The sequence below is a fragment of the Mustela putorius genome, unplaced genomic scaffold (assembly GCF_011764305.1).
Source record: "Mustela putorius furo isolate JIRA1106 unplaced genomic scaffold, ASM1176430v1.1 tig00003909_pilon_pilon_pilon, whole genome shotgun sequence".
Taxonomy (NCBI): domain Eukaryota; kingdom Metazoa; phylum Chordata; class Mammalia; order Carnivora; family Mustelidae; genus Mustela; species Mustela putorius.
Window position 1 is genome coordinate 4,325,157 of NW_025422057.1, and position 26,581 is coordinate 4,351,737.

General features: G+C 49.7%; 1 protein-coding gene across 2 annotated transcripts; it reads left to right on the top strand.

Annotated features, from left to right (window-relative positions):
* Positions 1 to 26,304, top strand: MKI67 (marker of proliferation Ki-67). Of its 2 annotated transcripts, XM_045068486.1 has the most exons (15): positions 1 to 135; positions 559 to 736; positions 3,913 to 3,991; positions 4,090 to 4,205; positions 6,771 to 6,837; positions 8,687 to 8,732; positions 9,228 to 10,304; positions 11,893 to 12,062; positions 13,076 to 13,397; positions 13,488 to 13,606; positions 13,705 to 13,876; positions 15,638 to 15,793; positions 16,899 to 22,264; positions 23,092 to 23,535; positions 24,959 to 26,304. In XM_045068486.1, the coding sequence occupies exons 2-15, from the start codon at positions 645 to 647 to the stop codon at positions 25,022 to 25,024; spliced, it is 8,292 nt and encodes a 2,763-aa protein (XP_044924421.1). In that variant the 5' UTR covers positions 1 to 135; positions 559 to 644; the 3' UTR covers positions 25,025 to 26,304. The 2 variants fall into 2 exon arrangements, with proteins under 2 accessions (XP_044924421.1, XP_044924422.1); XM_045068487.1 differs by lacking the exons at positions 1 to 135; positions 9,228 to 10,304 and having other exon boundaries at positions 560 to 736.
* Positions 26,305 to 26,581: the final 277 nt, after the last annotated feature.

Genomic DNA, 26,581 nt, shown 5'->3' on the forward strand with positions numbered 1-26,581 from the left:
GCCGGGCTCCCCGGTCACCCGGAGGCGACGGCGCGGGGCCCTGAGGACTGCGGCGGACGTGGCCGCGGGCTGTCCCGGTCCTTGCAGCCCGGGGCGGGCGGCGGACGCGGGCGGGCGACCCTCCGGCTGTTCCTGGTGAGGACTCGGGCTGCGTCTGGCGGAGCGGGGGGCCGGCTGCTGGCGGGGCGGGCGTCGGGTCCTGGGGACGCGGGCGTGGGGGCGCCTCGGCGGGCGGGCCGCGGGCCGCGGGGACCCCTGCTCTGCGGGAACCGCGCCTGCGATGCGGCCGGGGCTCTAGCGAGGCGGTCCCGGGAGCCTCGACCGTGATGGTCGCCGTCCTGGCCGCGGGTCTTTGGGGGCCACTGGGTGTTGGGGGGCGCCCTGGGGTGCAACGCGCGGCCTGGCTGGGGTCCCCCAGGGGCCCAGTAGCGCGTCGGTCCGGGTGGCAGGAGCCTGGCGAATTGTACAGGCTAGCCCACTTGGTCACCTCCCGGTGAGTAGCTCTTTGTTTTTAGAGTAACCCCCCCATGCCCCGCGTTTTGTTTTTGTTTTACTCAGGGCCAGGTTCCTGCAGTGAGTGTGCTTCAGCAAACCTTTTGATGCCTGGCCTTCCTATCCGGATTATATAAAGTCTTGTTTAGAAAATGGGTCCTGCAGGACGCCTTGTGACCATCAAAAGGAGTGGGGTGGACGGTCCCCACTTCCCACTGAGCCTCAGCACCTGCTTGTTCGGAAGGTGAGCCCCGGGCAGGGGTGGACAATTTAGTTTCAGAGACATTAACGTCCCCGTCACAGAGTAACACACCAGAAATGCCGGCCCCCAATTTGCTGGGACTTTCCGACTTCTTGTCAATGTAACAGGGCTGTTGATTAGGAAATAGAATTTTGAAAACAACGTTTATATAGTTAAGTATCGTTTTTAATCAAACGTGTTTTAAAATTGACTTGATAAAATCCTTAAATGGAGGAAAACGTAGATTATTCTCAAATCCTGATTCCCTGCAGGCCTTTAGACGACCAGCATGTTCCTTTGAAACCCTCCCAAACCTGGTGTGCCTTGGCTGGGGGGGACACAACTGAGCAAAGGAGGGAGGAGGCTCTGTATTGGACGCGTTGGTTGTTGGTTTTTTGGAAAAAAGAAAACAAGTCCTGGTAGTGTTTTAAGAACTTTCTTCTTCTTGCTGTCCTGTGTTGGTGGTAAATAATACGGTCCCTATATGACAGGCACACTCCTCCGGGATTTCTTATAAAATGATAAGTCACCCTCTGTGGAGCCCTGTGAGGTGGGGCCCGACCATCATCTACCCACACCCGGCCCCGTGCCCACCGTGTTCTGCCTCACCTCAGACCTTCCAAGCTCATCGAGGTGCTTTTGGCCACTTTAAACTCTTATGACTGGAATGTTCTCTCTGTCTCCCTATGTAAGTGACTCCTTTCCAGCTTTCAGATATCCTTCTAAATGTTCCCCAAAGAGAACGCTTCAGTGACCACAGCTCTGGTCTTTCCTAACACCCCGCAGCGTGATCAGTCTTTGGCTGTGACTCCCACTACTAAGCTGGGCAAGCACAGGGACTGTGTCGTTCATAATTACACACGCAGTGCCTGGTGGGGGTCTGGCGAGAGAGAGGTGACCAGCGGCACTTTCTACCTAGCAGATGCGTGGGCTGAATGTGGAAACATGAATGGCCCGTGGTTCTCAGCCTAGGGTTCATTTGCCCTGCAAGGAGACATCTGGCAAGGTCTGGAGACAATTTTCTATGTCACGGTGTGGGAGGTTCAAGCCAGCAGCATCAGTGACAGAGGTCAGGGGGGATGCTAAGGACCCTACAATGTACAGGACCAGCCCCACTGGAAAGAATGTCAGTGGTGCTGAGGTTAACAGCCACTGACCCATAGGGATTCTAGCTGGCAGTTTGCAGCCACCCAAGTTCTCAGTTCTAATGAGATGGTCTCTCTCTCTCTCTCTCTCTCTCCCCACAGTATTCTGTTATCTAAAAATCAAATTCTCTTTAGTTTAAAGTGGCTGTTCACTTTCCATAGCTTCTTTTCGCTTTGAAGGAAAAACATTTTGGTGTCAAATGTCAGTAATTCTGGTGATTCTACAGTTGTGATTAAATATATTTTTATGTGGGATTTTATCATTTAAAACCCATTCAAAAGTGGTCATATGACTTAGGTAGAAAGTGATATTCTTCTTCTTTTTTTTTAAATTGCTTTGTTTGTGAAAAGTACGTCTTAAAAAAGGACAGAGGCAGAACACAGAGAGCCCTGCACCAATTGCTTGTTTTTTCTTATAGTGAAAGAACGTGTGGGATCCCAGGAGTTAGGGTGGTCCCTGGACAAATGAGCAGCATCTCTAAGTTATTCTAGGAACTAGAGCAACAAAACCTAAAGCCTAAATTTCCAATCGAGAAATTCTTCAAACAATTTAACTTTTGCTCGTCTCGTGGATTCCCACCCCTGTCCCCCTTTAGAGAAAAAGCATGACTTGTTCCTGCCAACCAATGGCCCCACTACCAGAAACCCCTTAGAACTTAAGTACTGCGTCACATCTGTCTGCCTGCAAAGTTCACGGTTGGAAATGAGGCAAATACCCACAAAAATAAACACAGAAACCGGAGAACAAAACCTCAAACAAGAACAAAGTTTTGTCCAAAAGTGCCCAGACTGGCAAGGTTAGGAGACCGTGAGACATAAAACAACCGTGTGTCCGAGCCCCGGTTAGTGTTACTCTGTGGGACAACCGGACAGTTTAGACAGACCTCTGTGGCTGACCCACTTCTCTGTAGGGACAGACAGATCTAACACTGCTCTCTCCACGGCTACTGACAAACCACGCTGTCCTCTACAACCTATTTGCCACACGACCGAAACCACTAAACCACGATTTCCCACGAAGGCTAAGAACGCCGTGCAGCTAGGCAGGGACAAGAAACGCAGCACTCACACTCACACTCACACTCACACAGACCAAGTCGGTCAGCCCTCGGGAGTCGACTTCCAGCTCTGCAATTATTTTATACCCTTGTAACTTTTATACACATTCTAGAAAGAGATAGTCCCAGCTGCAGGGCAGTGTATGGAGAACAGAGCGGAGAGTGTGTGACTGTTCAGACTTGCAATAAAGGGAACCCGGGGACCCAAGGAGACTTCACTAAGGACCCTTTGGATTAGTTGGCCTGTGGGTTTGGAAATTCCCCCTCTGGTGCTTCCTGCTGAATCTAATAATGCGTATTTGTTGTTTGCATTCGTATTTTTAATAATAGTCTTGTGAATCTGCCCGTTCATACAGCGTTGTTCTAAAGCAATGAAAAGTTCATGAGTCAATGTTATTGACAGTTTGCCGGGCAAAGGGCAGAAATGTATAATTCATTCATCGTTTGAACAACCCCGTGATGTAGGTGCTGATGTGATTATCTGTTTGTATGTGAAGAGACAGGTGTGTTAGCATAAAATACAGCACCCGTAGCGATGATGAAGACTTTGAACATACATAACATTCCAGAGGAACACACAGAAACCTTTCTTTATGGAAAAAAAGCACAGAGGATCAGAAATCGTTACAGTCCTCCAAAATGATGGGAAGTCCTCCCTTATGTTTATTTATAAACATAGCCATTTCAGTAAAAGCAACCCAGTTTTATATTCTAATATTTTCCATTATAATTGTTTTCAAGTACCCAAAGTCTTAAAGATTTAAAACAGTCGCTTACACAATACTTGTCAAAATTATTTGCCAAAGGCATAGGCCGTCACATCGCCTGACTGATTACCCCCTTCTGCCGTTTCATTTTTGGATCAAACATATGGTCAGATGCTGTTTTATTTTGAAGCATTCATGGGATTTCTAAAAAAAAAAAAAGAAAGAAAAAAGTTGCGTCAGCCTCAAACTCTCAATTTCTTCCCTCAAAGGGGTATTGAATGTGACATTCGAATCCAGCTCCCTGTGGTGTCAAAGCAGCACTGCAAAATTGAAGTCAGTGGGCAGGAGGTAAGTGAGTGTTTGAAGTTTTGTTTTTTTCCCTTTTCATGGCACTTTTTACCCAGTCATCAAACTCATCTGAGTTTCCCCTTTCTTCTACTCTGTAGGCGACACTGTTTAATTTCAGTTCCACCTGTCCGACCCAAGTGAACGGGGCTGTCGTTGCGGAGCCCGTACACCTTAAGCACGGCGATGTGATCACGATTGTCGATCGATCTTTCAGGTGGGTGAAGGTGAAGCTAGTCGCTGATGCTTGGCAGACGTCTGTGACTTTCCTGTGCCACAGATGACGTCAGAGCGTGTGGCGCGGCCGCTCTGCACTGGTTCTGTCTGCAGTCACATGGGCATAGTGGGGATCACACGTGGGGCTCCTGTGACCCCCCTTTCAGGGTCTGAACACACGCAGCTGGGCCAAAGACGGGTGACCAAGGCCTTCCCGGGGTTTTATTTTTGGTGCAGGCGGGGTGAAGCCACATGCATTTTTCAGTTTCTGTTTCATTTTCAAGTTAAAAAATGGTCCTGGGGAAAAGACACAAGACAAGCTTATGTCGAAGTGTTCATCCCCGGCCAGCCAGGATATGACTGTATCAGAGACAGGGTCTCGAAAGAGGTGGTTGAGTTAAAAAGAGGCCATTAGCGTGGGTCCTAATCAATTTGACTGGTGTCCTTGCAAGAAGACAAGCTGAGGACACAGAAGAAGGGCAGCAGGTGCTCAGAGGGACAGCAGCGTGAAGGCCGCAGGGACAGCCCTGGCCAGCCCGGGACAGAGGCCTCAGGGAGAGAACAGTCCCGCCGACACCTTGATCTCGGACTTCCAGCCTCCAGAACTGTGAAAGAGTACGTTTCTGTGTCGAGGCCACCTGCGTGTGGCATTTTGGACGGCAGTCCTAGCAAACTAACACACCACTCAAGCTGTAGACAGAATATTTCCAGAACCTTCTTCTGGAAAGGTCTTCTAATCACTGCTTCTTTCCCTCACCAAGTAAACCACCCTAGTGGCTTTTCTGATAACAAAGTTTTTGGAGTTGTGCTACGAAAGCATGTGTCTCTAACCGTCTGGTTCCGTCGGTCTTTATTAAACTCTGAATTTGAAACAATGGCGTGTGTCCTTGCCGCTGACTTCTGCTCCGTGCTTGGGAGAGCCAAGCGCGGATGTCCTGTTTGCTGTCAGACTATTTCACTGAAATAAATCCCGGGTATATACATAATTCGTTCATTCTGGACAGAAGTTTGTTAAATTTCCAGGTTTTGAAGTGAGTCGAGGGCTTGCTTTATGACGAGATGTGGTTAATTTTTTACTAATCTCTCCTGCATGTTTGAAAAGAATATGTGTCCTGTGGCTCCCTTAAGTTGAAATCACACATTGAGGGTTTTTCTTTCTTTCTGTTTTTTTTAGTTCTTCTGTTTCTGCGGTCTCTCCGTTGAGAGTGTTGAAACTTAGAATCCTGTCCTAGTGGGTGAAGCTCTGTGGCTTATCTTTCTGAGATACTCTGTACCTTCCCTCCTGCTTTTTTATCAGTAATTGTGTACTATCCTATTTTCTGGCACTTGGCTTTCAACTTGTCATAATCCCTAAGGCTCAGGTTGTCTCTTACAACCAGCTCTTAGGTGCGCTTTTCTTTACAATCCGTTTATCTTCCGGATAGATGGATCCTTTTATCATTATAAAGTGTCCTTCATCCCCAGGAGCAATTTTTATCTTGATGTCTCTTTTGTTGACGCTGGCAAATGCCCCCTCCAGCTCGCCCAGGGTTGCTGGTGGCTCCGGGTGTCCCCTCTCATCCTCCACGCTCATCCGGCAGGTGCCTTTGATTGGGCCTCAGGTCCCTGGGAGGCAGCGCACACTGGGCACGTTGGCCGTCACGCCGCCAGATGGCGCGCTGACCTTGCTGCCTCCACGCGTCTTGAGCGGGTATTTCCCGTGTGTTCTGTTGGTCATCTCCTTCCCGGGGCTTCTTGTGAACTTGACTTCCAGGAAACAGACTCTAGGTAGGAAGCATTTGATGTGGAGTGGAAACTAGGACTTCTTCCCCCAAATGAGATACCGTTCAGTTTGAGGTTAACTGAGATAATTAGATACCTCCAACACAAGAATGGGGAAGGGGGCTTAGGAAGAGGGATGTGACCATGAACTCTGAGGCCATGAGAAGTAAGTCCAGACACCCGCCTGTTTCCGATCAAGCCACCTGACAGAGGCCAAGTTCAGAATGCCCACCGTTCTGTGAATTATGCCCGGGGTCTGGTCGAAGGACAGTGTATATTGTTAAATCTGTCTCCATCTTCAAAAATATGCCAGTCTTTGTTCAGATGCGGACGCGGTAGTCAAGAAACAGGAGGTCACAGTGTTCCTATACAGGATGGCTCTGTGGTGACCTTGCAGTAAGGGTGACATCACCAAGTGCCTCAGGCCTCGGCTTCCTTGGTGACCTTCCAAGCCCTCAGATGATTGTGGGTATAAACCCGTGGGAATCCGATCGGCTCCCCTGTGCAGGTTTTCACAGAGGAGGTGCTCGGATATTGTTGAAATCACACAGCTTGTCTGCGTTGAGAAGTTAATCTGGGTCCTCACCTCTGACAACACTGGTCCAAAAGAAATTTGAGGTGACCTGTCCAAGTCTTTAGTGTGAAATCTTTTCTGACTCTACCTCTATTTCCTCGAATATAGTGAATCTCTTGAATAAAACCTCAAGTTTGTTCCTCGCTCCTTGGACGTGAATGAGATGAGGAGGTTGTCCATCAGTCACAGAGCTGGAGTCTGAATGTGTGTCTGTCCTTGTGTGCATTTCAGGTATGAAAATGAAAGTCATTGGAATGGAAGCGAGTCGACAGAATCCCCGGGACAAAAACGCAAACAGGTGATGGGGGGTAGAAATGATCCAGCTGGGGGCTCTGGTCCTTCTGCACGGTACTATGAGATCATTTGTAAGCAGGCCGATGAGTGACATCTCACAAGGGAGGGTGACTCGCCAGTTATGAGAGGGACAGATACCTGAGATCTTAAACATACTGAAAAAACTTACAACTATGATTTTTTTTTACCTTTACAATGAGAGGACTGAGTCAGTCCTGCATTTTGGCCTGAAGGCTCCTGGACTATCTCATGATGTGCGCTTGCAAACCTTTGGTGAGGACAGCCCATCACATAGAGTTAAAATCTCAGACCTAGATCTGTGGCTTGTGTTGTCTCCCAGTTACTTGTTCTACCATCCTTCTGCATCTGAAATGATCACATCAGAGCTGTGAGTCCCAGAGATGCCTCCTGACTTTGATGGAGAGACAACCCTGCCACCCAAGAGCGTCACTGTGCTGCGTCAGTGCCAGAGAATCTGTGTCCATCCAAAGAGTGCAGCTCTGTCAGGATGCCGTCCTGGACCCATCCGCTAAGATTTAGGAAGCTTGCTGAAGCTGGCCAAGCTGGTCTTCCGTGACTAGGCTGTAATTCACTGGCTTAAAAAATCCTATCATCCTATGCCTGAAATTAGCAGGAAACCTTCAACCAAACATCTCCACCCTGGCGACATGCTGCTTCCTTCCTAGAGAAAGGACCCTCGTGGTGATCTTACCCCTCATTGGCTTTGGGGGAAAGCTCGCTTTCGAGATTCTCTAACCACTTTGTTGGTAGGTGTTAGGGAACCAAGCAAAAAGCTGGACTTTGAGTTAGAAGTGGTCTCAAAGGCCTACCAGCTGCTTGTTGTCTGGACGGTGATAAAGTCAGTGTTGAAACTGAATACTGAGAATGTGTTACAGCCGTTTGATGGTGACTTTTATGTCTGGAATATAATGGTACAAAAATAGGCTTATACGCTTATATTTTGTACATATATTTTAATTTTAATTCATTTTTATTGTTTGGTCCTAAGATCCGTGGCCAACTTCAAGTTGGAAATAAGAAACTGATCCCCCACTTGGCAAGTTAGAGAAGCAATGTTTCAGACACCAAGAAATCTGAAATTGATTAGGGAGAAGTTAAATTATTTGCCTTTGGATATACTTTGTGACTTTTTTCCCCCATCCTAATTCAGATGAGATACTTTCTTCCTCTGAAGCAACATTGAACTTTTTGTACCTTACATCCTTGTTATTCTGTGGTTGTTCCTCGCCCCCTAAAAATCTTCTGACAGATTGTGAAGGCAGCCGTGGGGGCCAGGTAGGAGTGTTGGATCTGATTGCTGGGCTCAGAGGGCACGATGCCTGTGATGAGCCGGGTTCACTTTCTCCTAAACATCCAGGCCTGGGTGCACCTGCCGACCCGAGCCCCCAGGCCGAGCGGGGCCCCAGCTCACTGCAGGTCCTGCAGCCTCTTTCTGAAAAATCTAAGTATTAAGTCAGAAATTCTGTGCCCTTGATAGGTTCACAGACGCTGAACATAGGTGATGTTTAATTTTAGCCTTGGTTCTTTCATAGGGTGATGAGAAAGAAGTTTGAGGGAGTTAGCAAAACTCAACTGAGGTTCCATTGGAACAGTTTTGAGCTTCAAGTTTGTTTCTTGTTCTATCATTATATGTTTTTTACAATCCGCTAAGAAATACGTGTATTATGAGCACTCACCCCTCAGAGTCTTTGGCTCCTTTCTCAAAGTCTCTAAAATTCCTACCAGAAGAGTTTGGTAAGAAAGAGCATCCAGAGCCAGAACATTTTCATAAACATGACTGTGGGGATTTGAACAAGCACCTAACTCACTGTTTCTATTTTTCCAATTCACAGGATTCTCTGCATCGGGTCTCAAGGTCTAGCTTCTCTTCTGACCCTGGTTAGTAGTTTTTGATTTTATTCTGGGATCCTGCACGATCAGCTCTCTGTGCAGGGTTAGGGCAAGGAAAAGGTAATCAGAACACCAGCGTTCTACATCTAGGTTCACACAAGTTAGGAGGTTGGTTTACGTAACACAACAAGCAGGCACCTGAGTTAATTTATCCTCCAGAGATGCATGGGGCACAATACTTACTAGAGCGTCCACGTGTAAACTGAACACGGGTGTTAGTTTCATCGAGTAGATAGTAGCCGGTGACCCCTCATATCGACCCCTCGTACTGGTTACAGAAGGCCGATGTGATTTATTTGTCTGCATCGTAATTCGAGGATCAGAATACTTCTTTGATGCATTGGCATTAAGTAGTTTGTGAGCTAGGTGAAAAACTAGATTGCAAGCCTGTTTGAAAAGGTTGTAAAATTTGAATACTGCACAGTGTTAATCACTGAGAAAATCTTGAACTTTCTGTTTCTTATTTCTTAACTCATTGCCAAGATGGGAAAATTCAAGATTCCAATGCCCATTCCAAACTCTGTGAAGAAAATGTTTCCGGAAGTCCTCTGGTACACGTCAAGAATGGCAAACCAGCCGCCCCGGATGGTCCCAAAGATCACGCTGCTAGAAAATCCCTTAATGCTGTCCGTTCCTCAGAACTTCCTGGAGAAAACTTCAGAAATGCAATGGATCCTACAGCCAGGGATTTTAAGGAAGATTCCAGTGTTGTCTTAGTGAGCTGTCATGGAGAACTGAAGACTTTCCCCTCTACATGGTGTCCTGAGAATAGTGAAAACCAGGAGTCTCCCTTTAGGGAGCTTTATGAGTCAATGAAGGAAGAGTTTGACATGAAATCAGGAAAAGGAATTGTTCCACAGAGTGGGAAAAAGTCGGGGCCCCAGAGTCATTGTGCATCAGAGAACGAATGTTCAGGTGAGCTACAAGACAGGACACAAGTCCTGGTCTCACGTAAATCCAGACCGAGGTCGGGTCGATTCACCCCAGTGAAGGCAGACCCTGCTTTGGGAGAACAAGGAATTAGCCAGACAGAGGACAGGAGAAAGGATGTGGAGGCCCTTCAGACTCCCAAGGAGACCACGGGTCCCAGCATCCCTCCTAAGGAGACGACAAGAACCGAGACCCCGGTCCATCATTCTCCTCACCATTCCTCACGAAAACGTCGGAGTGAAGACCTGCGTGTTCCCAGGGGAAGTGAACCCGTGAATCCAGCTCAAAGGGACAGCTTCGGGACAGATAACAAGACACTCACTCCTTGGAAGTTCTTAGCCAGAAATCCGACACCCACTAACGTTGAAAATGCTGATAATTTTGGAGCAACACCAGAAAAACGCTTGTCCAAGAAGAGGGCGAGTGTTCCCTCCAGTGTGGACGTTCTTGCCTCAGAACCAGAATCTCAGACTCCCGCTGTTTTAGCTCCACTGCCCGTTCAAGTTGAAAGGAAGACTCAGAGCATTTCCGTGCACCAGCCTGAGAGAGGGGGCGCCACCACCGGGCCTCCGAGCTCTGGGTTCCCGGGCCGTAGTTCAGTTGATAGCAGCAGCTCTGGTGACTCCATTAGTAAGTTTACTTACCTGTACATTCATTTTCTCCCACAGGCTCACACCTTCTTTGTACCTAGATAGGAAGTCATGAGACTTTCCTTCCCTCGGTAGCGATGGCTCTGGTGTAGGGGGAGGGTCCCGGAGGCAGGGCTGTCTACTCATGCGACAGCCATATGCACCATCTGCCCTGACAGACGTGTCCTCACGTCTTGGAGCTTCGTAACCAGGGGCTCTGGGCGGAGTGCAGGTTGTCAGGGAGGAACACCACCGGGGGCCTTAAGGGGGTCCAACACCATGTTGGGAGTCTCCTGGTGCACCTATGAGAAAATAGGAAGGAAGATAAACCCAATAAGCGTAATGGCTTGCCTTTTTTTTTTTTAAGGTTTATTTTATTTTATTTATTTGAGAGAGAGAGAGCATGGGAGGGGAGAGGCCAGAGGGAGAAGCAGGATCCCCACCGAGCAGGGAGCCCGATGCGGGACTCGATCCCGGGCCGAAAGCAGACACTTAACCCACGGAGCCATGCAGGCGCCCAGGCGTAATGGCTTTTCACAGAAGTTGTAATTCTGAACTGTAAGCTGTTGTATCCTATGAGTTTGCTTCCGTAAGTGAGGTCCAGGAAAGTCAGTCCTTTGGAAATGTTTAAATATGGGGCGTCTCTCCGGTAATCATACTCTTCTCAGGGTCTCTTACGAGCAGTTTTTCTGTTTCGGGTTTTGGGTTTTGTTTTTTATACAACTGGGGACTTCGCCCAGGAGTGTATGCATCAGGTGCTGTTGTAGGTGTTTTCGGACATTCACCGTGTTACTCCTTTGAGCAGGCAGCAGGAGTGCCCCCGGGACGGGGTTCCTGTGATTTCCTTCTTGCAAATAGGGACACTGGTAGCCTCATGTCACATAGCGAGTGGCAGAGCTGTGACCTCTGGAGGAGGCTTGGCATGTCCCCTGGGCACCCTCCCACACTTCCCGGGGCTCTGAGCATGTCCTAAAGTAGCGAGCTTACTGTTGGGCTCCGTCTGCAGAGGGTCCCTTGGGCGAGGTGCGCGGCTCTCAGAAATGAGACCCGTATGCATCCGTCACGATGTCCCCAGGGGTCTCCGAAGAGGCATCACCCAGACAAGGGATTTCTGTCGCGTGCTGGTTCACCAGGATGTGCAGTGGGGTTGGGACTCATGATCTGCCGATTCTAATCACCTGGAGTTGTCAAGTTCATGACTTCTCACTAGGTCGGTCTGGGTGAGCCCCGAGTCCATACGTGGCTTTCGAAAAAGACTTCTCAGGTCACTGTAGAAACGTCCATCTCTGTCTTTGCCCAGCTCCAGCGTGGACGCCACCGGTCTGGATCCCTTTATCAATACACAGGATTTCTCACCCTTTTTAGAAAGTCTTTGTCTTGTCCAGTTGGGACTTGACATCTTGTTGGTTTGTCCCTAGATCTTTCTTCAGCTCTTGAAGCACTCCAGGCCCTCAGCATGACAAAGGGACAGCGTGAGGGGGTGTTGGGTGTCAGTGAACTTCACCAGCGGCTTGTCTTTAACAGGAGCCTGAAGCGAGTCTATGTAAGTGTGCACCATTCATTCCTCTCCACATTCATGTTTCCTTCAGATAAGATTGAGGGAACGCCCCTGAAAAGAAGGCGGGTCTCCTTCGGTGGTCGTCTGAAGCCCGAGTTATTTGATGAGAACTTACCTCCTAATACACCTCTCAAGAGAGGAGAGACCCCGAGGAGGTCTCTCATCAGCCACACTCCAGCTGTCCTGAAGAAAATCATCAAGGTACGTTGGGCGGACAGTCTTCTCACTCATGCCCGTGGTGCATCCTTTCCAGACTCCCCACCACCAGTACAGTTACGATGAAGGCCTTTTTCTTTCGAATCAAAAACTGAAAATAAAAAAATCTAAAGTTGAGCTCCTTCCTGGGGCTTCGACGTACGATTCTAAGGAGGTTGAACAGGGGCAAGTCTTTGCCCGTTCTGCTTGCCTTTTAGCTCAAGGTGGCGTCCAGCTCCACGCTCAGCTGGGGAGTCTGCTGAAGATTCTGTCTCTCCCTCTGAGAGAGACACTCCAACTCTCTCTCTCTCTCAAAATAAATAAATACCATCTTAAAAAAAAACAAAAAACCAAAACCACTAAAATTACAAAGAATCTGGAGACATCATGACACATAACCATAAGGCATTTTTGCTTTTCTTTTAGAATTATAAGGTGAAAAGGGAAATCTCAGAGGTCAGCCATCTATGATTTTGACCATCAGCTGTGTAGAACTTTGAGTCAGCTACCCTAGGCTGTGTTGTCCTCCTGATTTTAGCCCTCTAGAAAGGTAGGGCCTCACGGCTCATCCCTGTCAGAGGGCCTGGTCTGTCTTTAATTTCTTTCATACCAAAAGGATGGTAAGGTATGCCTGGCTCCTTTTCCATTTAATACTGGCTCCCAGAAATGAGCAGCCTTCCTTCCGTGTAGACCGAAGGGGATTAGACACTTCCAGATGGTGCTTTTCTCCAGTTCAGATCAGGGCACGCTCACTTGTCACTCCCTGGGAGGTTCCTTTTCTCCTTTCTACCCGTAATACCCCAACCAAGACTTATCTGTTGTTTTATTACCCTTTTATTTTTTCTAAAATGCGGGGGACAGACTCCCATTTCTACCGGCCCCTGATAGACAGTAGATGAAACGCTTTGGTGTTTCAAGATTTAAACAACTATAATTCTTATTTGAGTAGGGTTCTCACGTTCCCTACAGAGATGTTACATCTGTGGTAAGGTTTCTTATGAACATTTAAATCTCCTCAGGAATACCCTCAACCATCAAGAAAAGAAGATTCTTCAGAAATCCATTTGGAAGTTTGCGCACAAGACCAGCGTAAGGGATCTCCAGCTCGGAATCTGACGAGAACTTCTCCAGTGGCAAATGACACCCGCCGTAGGTCGTCCAAGTTGCCCTCCGTCTCCAGGGGCGGCGCATCTCCTCATCCCACAGACACTCCCAAGAGGGGAGGCAGGAAGAGCGGCACCTTGCCTTCGAAGAGAGCTTCCATCGATCGGAGCCAACACGAGCTATTGCAGAGGATCTATTCCAGAAGAAGGAGCGGCGCTTCTGAAGCCAATTTAATCGGTGAGTGCTGGGTTGGCAGAGAAGGTCCTCAGGGTCGTTTCCTCAGGAATACGAGTTTGGAAATGTTTCAGCACTTTCTTCTTTGGACAGTGGCAAAATCGTGGGCAGACGTCGTAAAACTCGGAGCCAAACAAACACAAGCTAAAGTGGTTAAACATGGCCCCCAGAGGCAGCCCAGCAAAAGGCACAAGAGAACGACCACTCCAAAGGTAGGGGGCGCCCTTCCCCCTCATGCTCTTCGGCGCGGTTCCGCGGTGTGTGCCTTGACGCTTTGACATTTTGCTTCTCTTGTTATCTTTTTTTCCAGAAGCCTGTTAGCAACGTTCACAGTCAGTTCAGCACAGGCCATGCCAACTCTCCTTGTACCATAATAATAGGGAAAGCTCACATCGAGAAGGTACACGTGCCCACTCGGCCCTACAGAATGCTCAACAACCTTGTGTTCAACAAGAAAATAGACTTTAATGAAGATCTTTCAGGTAAATGCCCCCTCGGTGGGAGGATGCGGATGGGGTGCGACAGTTGCATTTACTGTGAATGGATGTGGGGAGGATAAACATTCTAGTCGACCTCCGGGGTGGTGATGGGCACAAGAGAAGGCTGGATTTGGAGAACAAGAAGGGGTCCCCAGTAATAAAGAGGCTCATGAGTCCTGCGGGGAGCAGGTGGGCATGGGAAACACACACCGTCGCCTTGGCTTGCAGCACGGAAGCTGCTTTGTGCTGAAGAGAGCAGGCTTGCCCTTAAAATTGCCCCTTCTCTGCATCTCTACTAATCCATCGCTCCAAAGTTAGAGCCACTGGTTTGGGTCACGTGTCTCTGCTTCATACTTTCCTTCCCTTGCATGAAGCTTAACTGTGTCTTGAAACAAAGTCCTGCGAAGAGGTTTCCCTTAAGCAGCAGAAATGCGATGGGACCTCCCTATGTTGTCCTAGGCTAGAACTAAGGCAAGAGCCCACGGGTTGGGATTTTATGCCACACGGTTTGACCACTGGTTTCTGCCTTGCACATTTTTGGAGGGAGGTGACGCTTGACGCCACCGCCCATTACAGGGTTCTCGTTTTTCTTTCCGGGCATATTTTAAGATGGAATCAGAATACTCCTCTGTAGAACCCAAATAAGGATGCTGTGATTGCGGTCATAGTTGGATCAATGCATTTAGCTTTAAAAAAACAAACCACAATAATGCAGAACAGTTGCCAGTTTTGAAAACATGCTCAATGAGAAAGAGTTGCGCGTATATGCCCCTATATGCAGACATATGCACATACGTGTTTCCTTATAAATTACGTACGAGTGTAACTAACATCTGTGTCATGGAGCCTTGAAGGCCAATTCTAAAAATATTTTTAAGATCTAATTACTAGAAGTTTGTATACTCAGTACCCAGGACGGCGGATTTCCCAACCTTCCTTCCATCCACCGTCCTAGAAAGCAAACAACTTCTACCCCTTGGTGTGAATGACTCCCATGTCAAAACACCAATCTGTGCACAAGCCTGGCTCTGGGGTATTTTACGGAAGGCCAGAACTGGGGCAGAGGGCTGAGATTTTTAAGTGAACTGTCTGATCTGGGGGCCCTCAGAACAGGTTCCCCAAACACAATTTGCAAACATACCAGACAGAGCATTTCGACCCATCGATGGCAGAGTGAGAAAAGAGGAAATTCGAGTGAGTGTTTCAGAAAGATAAATCTTCCATCTGAAGAACTGTATGGTTCTTTTCTTCTGTTATGTCAATGCTACGTTTTGGTGTTAAAATGAAAACATAGTGATTTTATCACTTGACAGTACTATTCGTGGACAGCCCAATGGATGTCATTTTTTAAAAATTGGGGATGTGTTATTTGTACGTAAAACCCAGGTCTACATAAGTTGGGATTTTTTAAGGCAGCATGAGAACGCTAGGTTTCCAGATGTTGGGACAGGCGGCTCGGGGAGCCGGGCTCTGTCTCCAGCCGGTGCTCGGGATCAGGGCAGCGGTCGAAGACTGAGCTGTCGACTGCCTTCGTTAGATTTTCTCACCAAGAGGAAGACAAAGAAGAGATACGATTCCAACATCTCCTCGCTCTTCCTCAACAAAATGAGTTCATTATTAATGCATGACCCCGTCTCCCGAGAATTCTGCGGAGGGATTCCCTGTTCGCACTCTGCCACTTCCTCTGGTGGGTCTGAGGGCCGGCGTGGCTGATGGCACGGGGAACGATACGCTAATCGCTTTCCCAATATTCTCACATCACAGGGTTAACTGAAATGTTCAAGACTCCAGCCAAAAAGAAGCCACAAACAATGAGCCCATGCCCCAAGGCTTTTTCAAATTCAGAGGACTTCATCGGAAAGGAGTTTGAAGTACCCAATTCGGGAGAAAAACCTCCGCTGTGCACTTCAGTAAATTTTGGTTGGTTTACTGCTTTTTTTTTTTTTTTCTTGCATTTTGATGGTTTCAGTAGGAATTAAAGATTTTTTTTTTTTGGGTTTCAACAGATGCCGTATTACTTTTCTACAATAGATACTTCCGAAAAAATACCATTTGTAGCTTCTCAGTTCTGTTATGTTCAGGGGAAATTCCTATTAGCAATTGAACTAATGTTGGTATTTAGTGAGTGGCATAGAAAGGATTAATTTTAATAATAATTTTTTAATAATTGTAATTGTAATTGTATTAATAATTTTTAGTACAGTAATATAACAATTATAAAGGACCTATGTACACTTCTGCCTTTTTTTTTTTAATATTTTTACTTATTTATTTATGTGACAGAGGGAGAGACAGCAAGAGAGGGAACACAAGCCAGGGGAATGGGAGAGGAAGAAGCAGGCTCCCTGCCGAGCAGGGAGCCCGATGCGGGGCTGCATCCCAGGACCCTGGGATCATAACCTGAGCTGAAGGCAGACTCTTGACTGAGCCCCCCAGGCACCCTAGCTTCTGCCTTCTTTTAATTTAAAGAGGTTGAGCAGCACAGAAGTAGAATGATGTCTCATCACAGTTACGTCAATTTCTCAAACTCAAAATAAGTGTAAATAACGAAAGGGAAGGAGAATGTGCTCACTGTGTGGTTATCGCTGCTGCTGTTCTTGGTGGCCCGTGTGGAGCTGTGAGCTCCTGGTGGGAGAAATGAGCTCATCTGGCGCTCTCACCTGAGTACGGGGTATACTGGGCACCCACTGCCTGTGGGAGAGGGAACAGAAGCAAGTTTTCCTGTGCGGTGTGGACCCCAAGCCCACGAATGGAAGCCATGTTATGGAATCAGGTGACACAGCTGTTTGCTTCTCATGTTAAGGAAAAGAATGACAGTGCTCCGGTGCCCAAGATGCGGTGCAGTGCCCTACGGGAGACCTTTCTTAAGGATTTTTTCCTTATGTCTGATCCCTGTAGAATTATCACCTCAGTATGAACCCACTGTTGGTCACCAGATAACATTGTTATGATAAACATAAAATACCAGATCGGCACAACGTGGGGAAGAGAATCGATTTCTCATGCGTGTTTTTGTTTCCTGTAGGAGAAAATGTATTGCGCATGACTCAGAGTAAACCTCAAGAGCCATCCGATCACAGTCCTGCCAGCCCTCCCCTCAGAAGACCGGCTATTCGAGTAAATGCAAACATCGAGAAGACTCCAGGGTTAGAGGCAGAGCCTCTGAAGGTGGCGTCAAGCGCAAACAGGTTTGGAAGGTCCACGGAGCTTAGAAACACACAGATGCCAGGTCCAAGGCACAGCAACGAAGAAGCAAACACAGACACTGCTGAGAACATGTCAGGGCGACGTGTGAGGAAAACTCCACAGCGAGGACAGAAACCAGAGGGAGCGACTGAGGAAGGAGAGAGCTGTTTTGACACATGTGAGAAAGCTATCAAATCAGAAGGTAGTTCTGAAAAGATGGTGGCTGTGAGGAGATCAAGAAGATATTCAGAGCAAAGATGGGATCCAATAGCCAACCTGACCACCCTCAAGAGACAGCAGGACACAGAACCCAAGGAAGACCTGGGGGGCATCCAAAATCTCCCCCAAACTCCTACTCACGCCCAGGAACCAATGGACGTGGGAAACAAAACCACAGAAAAGTGTCAGAAATCTTCAAAACCAGAACTAGTTGGCATGCCAGCCAGGATGAACATAGAGCTGAAGACCCCTCCCCAGAAAGTGGACCTAGAGGAAGAGCCCTCAGCTCTTAGGAAGTCCATGCAAAGGCCAGGGGAAAACATCCCTGTGCCTGGAGAACCAGAAGATGGTGATGAAGACATCAAATTGTTTAACAGAACCCCGAAGCAGAAAGTGCACTCTACAGAAAATGTCACTGGAAGCAAGAGGCGGTCAAGAACACCTAAGAGAAATGCCCCATCCTTAGAAGACCTGGTTGGCCTCAGAGAGCTCTTCCAAACGCCAAACCACACAGAAAGACCAAGGACTGACAGCAAAACCACCAAAGTCCCCTGCAAATCTCCACTAGCAGATCCCGTCAACATGCCAACAAGTAGAAAGAGGCAGTTCGAGACCCCTCCCCAGAAAGCGGACCTAGAGAAGGAGCCCTCAGCTCTCAGGAAGCCTACCCGAGCGCCAGGGGAAAGCATTCCTTCACATGGAGAACCAGGAGGTAGTGATGAAGACATCAAATTGCTAAACAGAACCCCAAAGCAGGAAGTGCACTCTGCAGAAAATGTCACTGGAAGCAAGAGGCGGTCAAGAACACCCAAGAGAAATGCCCCATCCTTAGAAGACCTGGCTGGCCTCAGAGAGCTCTTCCAAACTCCAAACCACACAGGAAAACCAAGGACTGACAGCAAAACCACCAAAGTCCCTTGCAAATCTCCACTAGCAGATCCAGTCAACACGCCAACAAGTAGAAAGAGGCAGCTTGAGACCCCTCTCCAGAAAGTGGACCTAGAGGAAGAGTCCTCAGCTCTCAGGAAACCCACCCGAACACCAAGGAAAGCCATGCCTTCACACAGAGAACCAGAAAGTGGTGATGAAGACATCCGCTTGTTCAAGGAAAGTCTGAAACAGAAAATGACCCCTGCAGAAAATGTCACTGGAAGCAAGAGGCGGTCAAGAACGCCCAAAAAAATGGTCCAGTCCTTAGAAGAACTGGAGGGCCTCAAAGAGCTCTTCCAAAGCCCAGAGCACACCCAGGACCCAGTGACTGATGACAGAACCACCACACTCCCCTGCAAATTGCCACTAGCAGATCGAGTCAACACACCAACAAGTAGAAGGCAGCCCAAGACCCCTCCCCAGAAAGTGGACATAGAGGAAAAGCCCTCAGCTCTCAGGAAGTCCACCCAAATGTCAGGAGAAAGTGTGCCCTTATACAAAGAACCAGGAGATGGTGATGAAGACATCAGATTGTTTAACAGAAGTCCGAAACAGAAAGTGCACTCCTCAGAAAATGTCACTGGAAGCAAGAGGCGGTCAAGAACACCCAAGAAAATGGTCCAGTCCTTAGAAGACCTGGCTGGCCTCAGAGAGCTCTTCCAAACACCAAACCACACAGATAAACCAATGACTAACGACAAAACCACCAAAGTCGCCTGCAAATCTCCACTAGCAGATCCAGTCAACACACCAACAAGTAAAAGGAGGCAGCTCAAGACACCTCCCCTGAAAGGAGACCTAGAGAAAGATCTCAGGAAGCCCACCCAAACACCTGGGGAAAGCACACACTCACACGGAGAACCAGGAAGTGGTGATGAAGACATCAAATTGTTCAAAGAAACCCCAAAGCAGAAGATGACCCCTGCAGAAAATGTCACTGGAAGCAAGAGGCGGTCAAGAACATCCAAGAGAAATGCCCTGTCCTTAGAAGACCTGGCTGGCCTCAGGGAGCTCTTCCAAACACCAAACCACACAGATAAACCAATGGCTGATGACAAAACCACCACAGTCCCCGGCAAATCTCCACTAGCAGAACCAGTCAGCACACCAAGTAGGAGGCGTCAGTTCGAGACCCCTCCCCAGAAAGTGGACCTAGAGGAAGAGCCCTCAGCTCTCAGGAAGCCCACCCCAGCGCCAGGGGAAAACATTCCTTCACACGGAGAACCAAGAGGTGATGATAAAGACATCAAATTGCTTAACAGAACCCCAAAGCAGAAAGTGCACTCTGCAGAAAATGTCACTGGAAGCAAGAGGCGGTCAAGAACATCCAAGAGAAATGCCCCATCCTTAGAAGACCTGGCTGGCCTCAGGGAGCTCTTCCAAACTCCAGAGCATACCCAGGACCCAGTGACTGACAACAAAACCACCGAAGTTCCCTGCAAATCTCCATTAGCCGATCCAGTCCACAAGCCAACAAGTAGGAGGCGGCTCAAGACCCCTCTTCAGAAAGTGGAGCTAGAGGAAGAGCCCTCAGCTCTCAGGAAGTCCATGCAAAGGCCAGGGGAAAACATCCCTGTGCCTGGAGAACCAGAAGATGGTGATGAAGACATCATATTGTTTAACAGAACCCCGAAGCAGGAAGTGCGCTCTGCAGAAAAAGTCACTGGAAGCAAGAGGCGGTCAAGAACACCCAAGAGAAATGCCCCGTCCTTAGAAGACCTGGCTGGCCTCAGAGAGCTCTTCCAAACGCCAAACCACACAGAAAGACCAAGGACTGACAGCAAAACCACCAAAGTCCCCTGCAAATCTCCACTAGCAGATCCAGTCAACACGCCAACAAGTAGAAAGAGGCAGTTCGAGACCCCTCCCCAGAAAGCGGACCTAGAGAAGGAGCCCTCAGCTCTCAGGAAGCCTACCCGAGCGCCAGGGGAAAGCATTCCTTCACATGGAGAACCAGGAGGTAGTGATGAAGACATCAAATTGCTAAACAGAACCCCAAAGCAGGAAGTGCACTCTGCAGAAAATGTCACTGGAAGCAAGAGGCGGTCAAGAACACCCAAGAGAAATGCCCCATCCTTAGAAGACCTGGCTGGCCTCAGGGAGCTCTTCCAAACTCCAAACCACACAGAAAAACTAATGGCTGATGACAAAACCACCACAGTCCCCGGCAAATCTCCACTAGCAGATCCAGTCAGCACACCAATGAGCAAAAGGAGGCGGCTCAGGACCCCTCCCCAGAAAGTGGATCTAGAGGAAGAGCCCTCAGCTCTCAGGAAGTCCACCCGAACCCTAGGGGAACGTGCGCCCTCACACAGAGAGCCAGGAGGTGGTGATGAAGACATCAGCTTGTCTAAGGAAACTCCAAGGAAGAAGCTAGACCACGTAGAAAACATGAGCAGAAGCAAGAAGGGGATAAGAACGGGTAAGGAAAAGGCCCAGTTCCTAGAAGACCTGGTCGGTTTTAAAGAGCTCTTCCAAAGCCCAGAGCACACCCGGGAACCAGCAGCTCTTGTCAAAAGCACAGTAACGCCGGGCAGATCTCCGCTGGCAGAGACAGTCAACACAGCACCCCAGAGGAAGACGCATCAGAAGATGCCTCAGGGGACGGCGGACTCCGAGAGAGAGCTCGCACCTCTCGGGGAGCCCATCCAAACGCCAGCGGAAGCCACACGCACACACAGAGAGCCGGGAGGTGCTGAAGCAGGCGTCCGCTTCTTCAAGGAAACCCCAAAGCAGAAGATGGACCCTGCCGAAAATGTCACTGGAAGCAAGAGGCGGTCAAGAACCCCCAAGAGAAATGCCCCGTCCTTAGAAGACCTGGCTGGCCTCAGGGAGCTCTTCCAAAGCCCAGAGCGCCCCCAGCACCCAGTGACGGACGACAAAACCGCAGTCCGCAGCAAATCGCCACTAGCAGACCCAGTCCACAAGCCGATGAGTAGAAGGAGGCGACTCAAGACCTCTCCCCAGAAAGTGGACATAAAGCAAGAGCCGTCAGCTCCCAGGAAGTCCACCCGAACGCGGGGGGCAAAGGCACAGTCGGGCAGAGAAGCGGGAGGCCCTGAGGGAGATCTCGAACTGTTGGGTAAGCCTGCGGAGCAGGAAGGGCCTTCTGCGGAGAATGGAGCTGGCAGCAAGAGGGGGTCAAGAACATCCAAGAAAAATGCCCCGTCCTTAGCCCTGGCCGGCCTCCGGGAGCTCTCCCAAACCCCAGAGCACACCCAGGACCCAGTGACTGACGACAAAACCACCCCAGTCCCCGGCAAATCGCCACTAGCAGATGCAGTCCACAAGCCAACAAGTAGAAGGAGGCAAGTCAAGACCCTTCCCCAGCAGGCGGATGTGGGGCGAGGGCCATCAGCTCCGCGGACGTCCACCCGACGGCGCGGGCCAAGTGTGGTCTCTAGCCAAGAACCCGCCGGTAGCGACGGAGACCTCAGGTGCATGAATGACGCCCCAAAGCAGACCCTGAGCCCTGCAGAGAACAGAATGCTCCGGAAGAGTCGGCGAAGAGCACCTAAGGAAAAGGCCACGGCCCTGGAAGACCTGGCCGGTTCCCCGGAGCCGGAGCCTGAGCCGGAGCCGTGCCCCGGGCCCGATCCCAGCCAGGAAGCCAGAGAGGACGCTGGTGGCGTCAGGGCGGCTCCCGTGCACCCTCCGGGCGGGAGGCAAGCTGTGAGCGTCCCGCAGAGGAGCCTCAGGGCCCGTCGGGCAACAGCCCAGGAAGACGGGGAGCTCCGCAGAGAGCCAGTCGGGTCTGGGAGGGAAAGAGGCGCTTCCCCGCCCTCCAAGAGGGAAGGAGGAACCGAGGAAGTTTCCACGGGAGCAAAGAGGCTGCGCTCCGTGACCCCCGCCCAGGACGCGGAGGAGGAGAAGCCGCCCCAGAAGAGGAGGAGGGCAGCTCCCCAGGAGGGCTGTGATGCACCAGAGCCCCTGACAGTGAAGAAGAGGCTGAGGGTCGCAGCAGAGCCCATGCGTCTCCCCGGAGACCCGCCCAGGAGCAGCAGGGAAGCTACACCTCGGGCAAGAGAAACGGCCGGCTCGCCCCCGAGCCATCAGGTGATGCTGGGGCCCCTGTCATCCTGGGCGGGTGCTCTTGGGGCAAATGTCTGGTGTCATCTGTCCCTGGCTTGAAGGTGCGGATGAGTGTCTTTTCCCAAGGGGTCTGCATTCCACACTGAGTATCTGCAGACCCAGGCAAAGGATCCTTTGGGGACATACAGAGAGAATAGACGAATTGGGGAGAAAAACTGGTCAAAATTGTCACAGCGAATTTTGACAAGTTTCTCGGAACCTGGCTGAGTTCTGCTCCTCTGCACAGGTGGGAAAGGTGCCGGGAGAAGGTGGCAGCTCAGTCCCGTGTTGTCGCTCCAGACCCCACAGGCAGGAGCCCTGGGTCGGGGTGGTGTCTGCCCCATTCTTTACTTGGGTAGACGATCTGCGTGGGGATTTGCGCCCTGAGAACAGCCTACCTGTCGGGTTGGTGAGGCTGGTGGGGGGGACACTCCTGCACGGAGCAAAGCTCGTAAATTCGGTTCCAGAAATTGCGATTCCCCCGTCCTGCTCCAGCAACGGTTGGTGAAGGACAGGGAAATCGTTTACAGCTCGAAAAGGGGGCACTTTTCTAGAATGCGCTGTCAGTGCTTGTTTTAATCCAATTTGACATATACGACACTCAGGTATGGTGATAGAAACTGAGGCCGACTTCCTTCGCTTACCAGTGGAGAGGATTTCTCGCTGGGACAAAGTGCCTCCTGGCATCTTCTAAGACAACCGTTAACGTTTCAGGCAGATTCTTAGCTCACTTTGAGTGTCTCTCTCCATGCTGAATTGTGAGAATTGCGTTACTCATGAGTGACACGTTGCGGATGTCTTGACATTTTTAGGGAAGGTCCCTGCGCTCTAGACGTCCAAATAAGACCGAGGCAGAAGAGCAAAGACCCGAGCCTGTTGTAACAGCGACAGAAAAGCCGAAAACAAAAAGAAGTGACAAGAAGCCCTTGAAGACATCCCAAGAGACAGCGTTACAAAGCCCGGAAGACGGAGCCAAGCAAGCGGCATCTGGGGGCAAAGCCCGGGGAAGCAGAATGTGTCTGAGGTCTGCGAGACCCACTAGGATGCCCTCGCCGGACGTCGCCGAGGAGAAGCAAAGGGAGAAAAGAGTGGGTGTCCAGGAGAAGAAGCAGGAGGAAGAAGTAAGGCAACCTTCAGACCCCATGCGTTTGAGATCTAGAAAAATCACAGTCCCTCCCGGAGGAAAGGCTTTGGAGAGTGAACCCCAGCAGAGGGTAACTCGGAATGCCAAGAGATGCGCTGAAAATATAAAAAAGGCAAGTAATTTCCTGTTTTCCTTTTTTTTTTTTTTTAATGAGCAACGAGTATCACAATCTAATTTTTGCCCCATGTGCAAAAGCAAGGAAATAGAACACATTGTCGGCTCCTAGTTATACCACTGTAGGAAGCGTAAGTCTAAACCGTGTATTTTATCGGAGCTGTATTCAGCTGTCTCTGTCTCGGGAATTCGACTTCCGGTAGAAACTTGACCTTGTGAAGTCACCATCCAGGAAGAGCAAGGAATGCAGGTAGACAGTACTTTCTGGCTGCGTACAACGTACTAAGAAAATTCTAGGTATCAGTCTTCAGTCTCCCCGGTAGTTCAGCGAAACTTCCTAAAGCAAGAAAGGCGGTCCTGTCCGGCTTCCCCAGGAGTTCCTGTGGAAAAAGCTAGAAGGGAGGGAAGCCCAGTGTCTACACAGCAAGTGGTACGCCAGGCCTGCTCATGTCCTGTCACCTTGAGCAGCACGTAAGCCGTCTGCCACTGGAATAAATCCAGTGCGCTGGATTAAATCCAGTCTGCCCTGGAATAAATCCACAGCAAGATTAAGTCCAGTTGGTGTTCTTTGGGGAATACTCCATTTTCTTAGCTTAAAAGAAGGGGGGTCGGCAGCTCCCTAGTGCTATACTTTTCTCAGCATGCATTTTGATCTAGAGGCCAGTGCTGTGGGCCACGGCTCTGTTCCAACATCTGGTTTAGTGTCGGCTGCGAAAGCAGGAGGATCTGTTTCCTGCTTGCCGGAATGGGGTGATGGCCCTGTCCGGGGTGTCTTTGGGCCCTCCTGCCCCCTTTTAAGCTACGAGAGAGCAGGGACAGGGCAGGTGTTCAAGATCACTTGGTGCGGTCACTGTTGGGGTCTGCCTCTGGTGGGCTGTTGGGTTGGGGGAGGGGCAGAAGCAGAAGCAGATGCCCCCCTGGTTCTGAGAAAGCAGATGGTCTCCTGCGTTACCGGACTGTCCAGAGGGATGAGCCTCCTCGGGGCTCCTGGAACAGGCCCAGCAGGTGGCCGTACCCACTGAGTATGGACAGATTGTCCACTTCACACACAGATTATTTTAGAAGACCCAAAACGTCCTGTCTTGTTTATACATTTGAATTCACTTTTTTGAGTGGTATTTTTTAATTAGTGAAAAAAAGCATATATTTACGTAGAAGTTTTCTTTCTTTTTTTATTATGTATTAACTTAAAAGTAAGTTACAAAGCTTCCTATTTAAATTTTAAAAAACAAATAGTAACATTTTAAAAAACCAAAGTACCTTTCACATGACACATCTCAAAACTCATTTCCAACCTTAAAATTAATTTCCTCAAACTAAAAGCCTGCATCACACCTATTAAGGATTTGGGTTTTTGCAGAGTTGGTTATGAGAAATTGTTCTTTTCAATTACTTAAGAGCTCTATTTTCTTCCCAAACAGGATGATGACAATGTGTGTATCAAGAAATTAAGAACCAGAAGTCGTCGGGACAATGGAGATATTTAGCTGAGAAGTTGAAAAGGGAAAAAATAATAAGTGCAGTCTAGTGATTTATTCTAGTATGATATTTGGGTAAATTTGAAAGGGAATTTTGTAAATAATGCTATTCAGGTGTTTAAGGAAAGAAAGCATAGAATTTTCTGTCCCCGAGTGGTCTATTCATAAAGGCCACATGGAGGTCACAAAGAGGACTGCTGGTCTCATAAAGTGACAAAAATATCAAACTTGGCTTGGGGACGGGTGGGGGGCAGGGGTTGGGATCCAGAATATGCAGTGAAATGAAGCCGTGACATTTGTCACCCCCGTCCGTCCTTGACGCCCCACACGCCAGCACTTGCCGCGCTGCCTTGTAAATGCTTTCTGGTGACCCATGTCCCGCGTCAGAATGTGAAAACAGGGGCTTCTGTCCCTAGTCCCCAGCCCTGGGCAGGCACTCAGGAAACGCAAATGAACGGGCCGATGAACAAACTCCTCGGCTGTTTTTTTACTGGGGCGGGGAGGGGGGTTACACACTGGGTCCACTCATAAGGGCTGTTGGTCCCCTGTATGGGACAGTCCCATTCTCAGGGTTCCCACCGTGGAAGGGAACATGTGTGGGGCCTGGAGGACGCTGGTGGCCCCAGCTGCAGGGTGTAGGGGTCACTGGTGTCTTACTTTTTCCGCTTCAAGCATCTCTCTGACCTGGGACTGCTCACATCTGAGAAGGCACCTGGTGCTGAGTCCCGGGGCCGTGGGCCAGGGTGCCCCCAGCTCCGAATGGCTGTAGCTCTCCTAGTTCCTTGCATTTTCCTCTTACGTTTTCTGAGCTCTCCCGAATCTGCGCCCACTAGCGCTTTCTCTGACTGCCCCTGCTGGCCGCCTTCTTCCCAGCACGTCCCCTTGTTCAGGAAATAACCAAAACCATCTTCCAAAAGAAGGACCGTGACTCCCGCGCCGTCCATGCAAGCCACGGCCCCTTCGGTCTCAGACCCAGACAGCCACGTGCCGGGTGTCTCCACCTCCACGTTCCACTGTCCTGTGCCTCTCGTGTTCCCTGGATGAGAAGACAGCACGCCGTCCCTCCGGTGCCTTGTCCAACCAGGTCGAAGTGGGGTTGGAAGACCAGGCAGGGGAGCTGTCCACTCTGTCCCTATCTGTCCACTCTGACACCATTGTGTCTGCGTGGAGCCAGGTGCTCGTAATAAATGTCTGCTGAATGAATGCCTCAGTCTGTCCCTATCTGTCCACTCTGACACCATTGTGTCTGCGTGGAGCCAGGTGCTCGTAATAAATGTCTGCTGAATGAATGCCTCAGTCTAGGTGCTTCTCTGGGTCCGCAGATGTTGCCTTTGCCCGCCGGGCTGCCATGATCACGTTCTGAAGAGCGTTGTTTGGGGTCACACGCAGGGGGCGCTGGGGGGAGGACGCTCCGGCAGGGGCAGGTGGTGGCTGAGCCGGGCTGGAGGGTTGGGGATCTTGGGCAGCAGCAGAAGGGGCAGGGGAGTTGAGGAAGCGCAGCCCTGAGGAGAGGCTCTTTATTTGAAGATGAGAGTCACGAGTGTGTCCTTGTGGCAGCAAAATGCA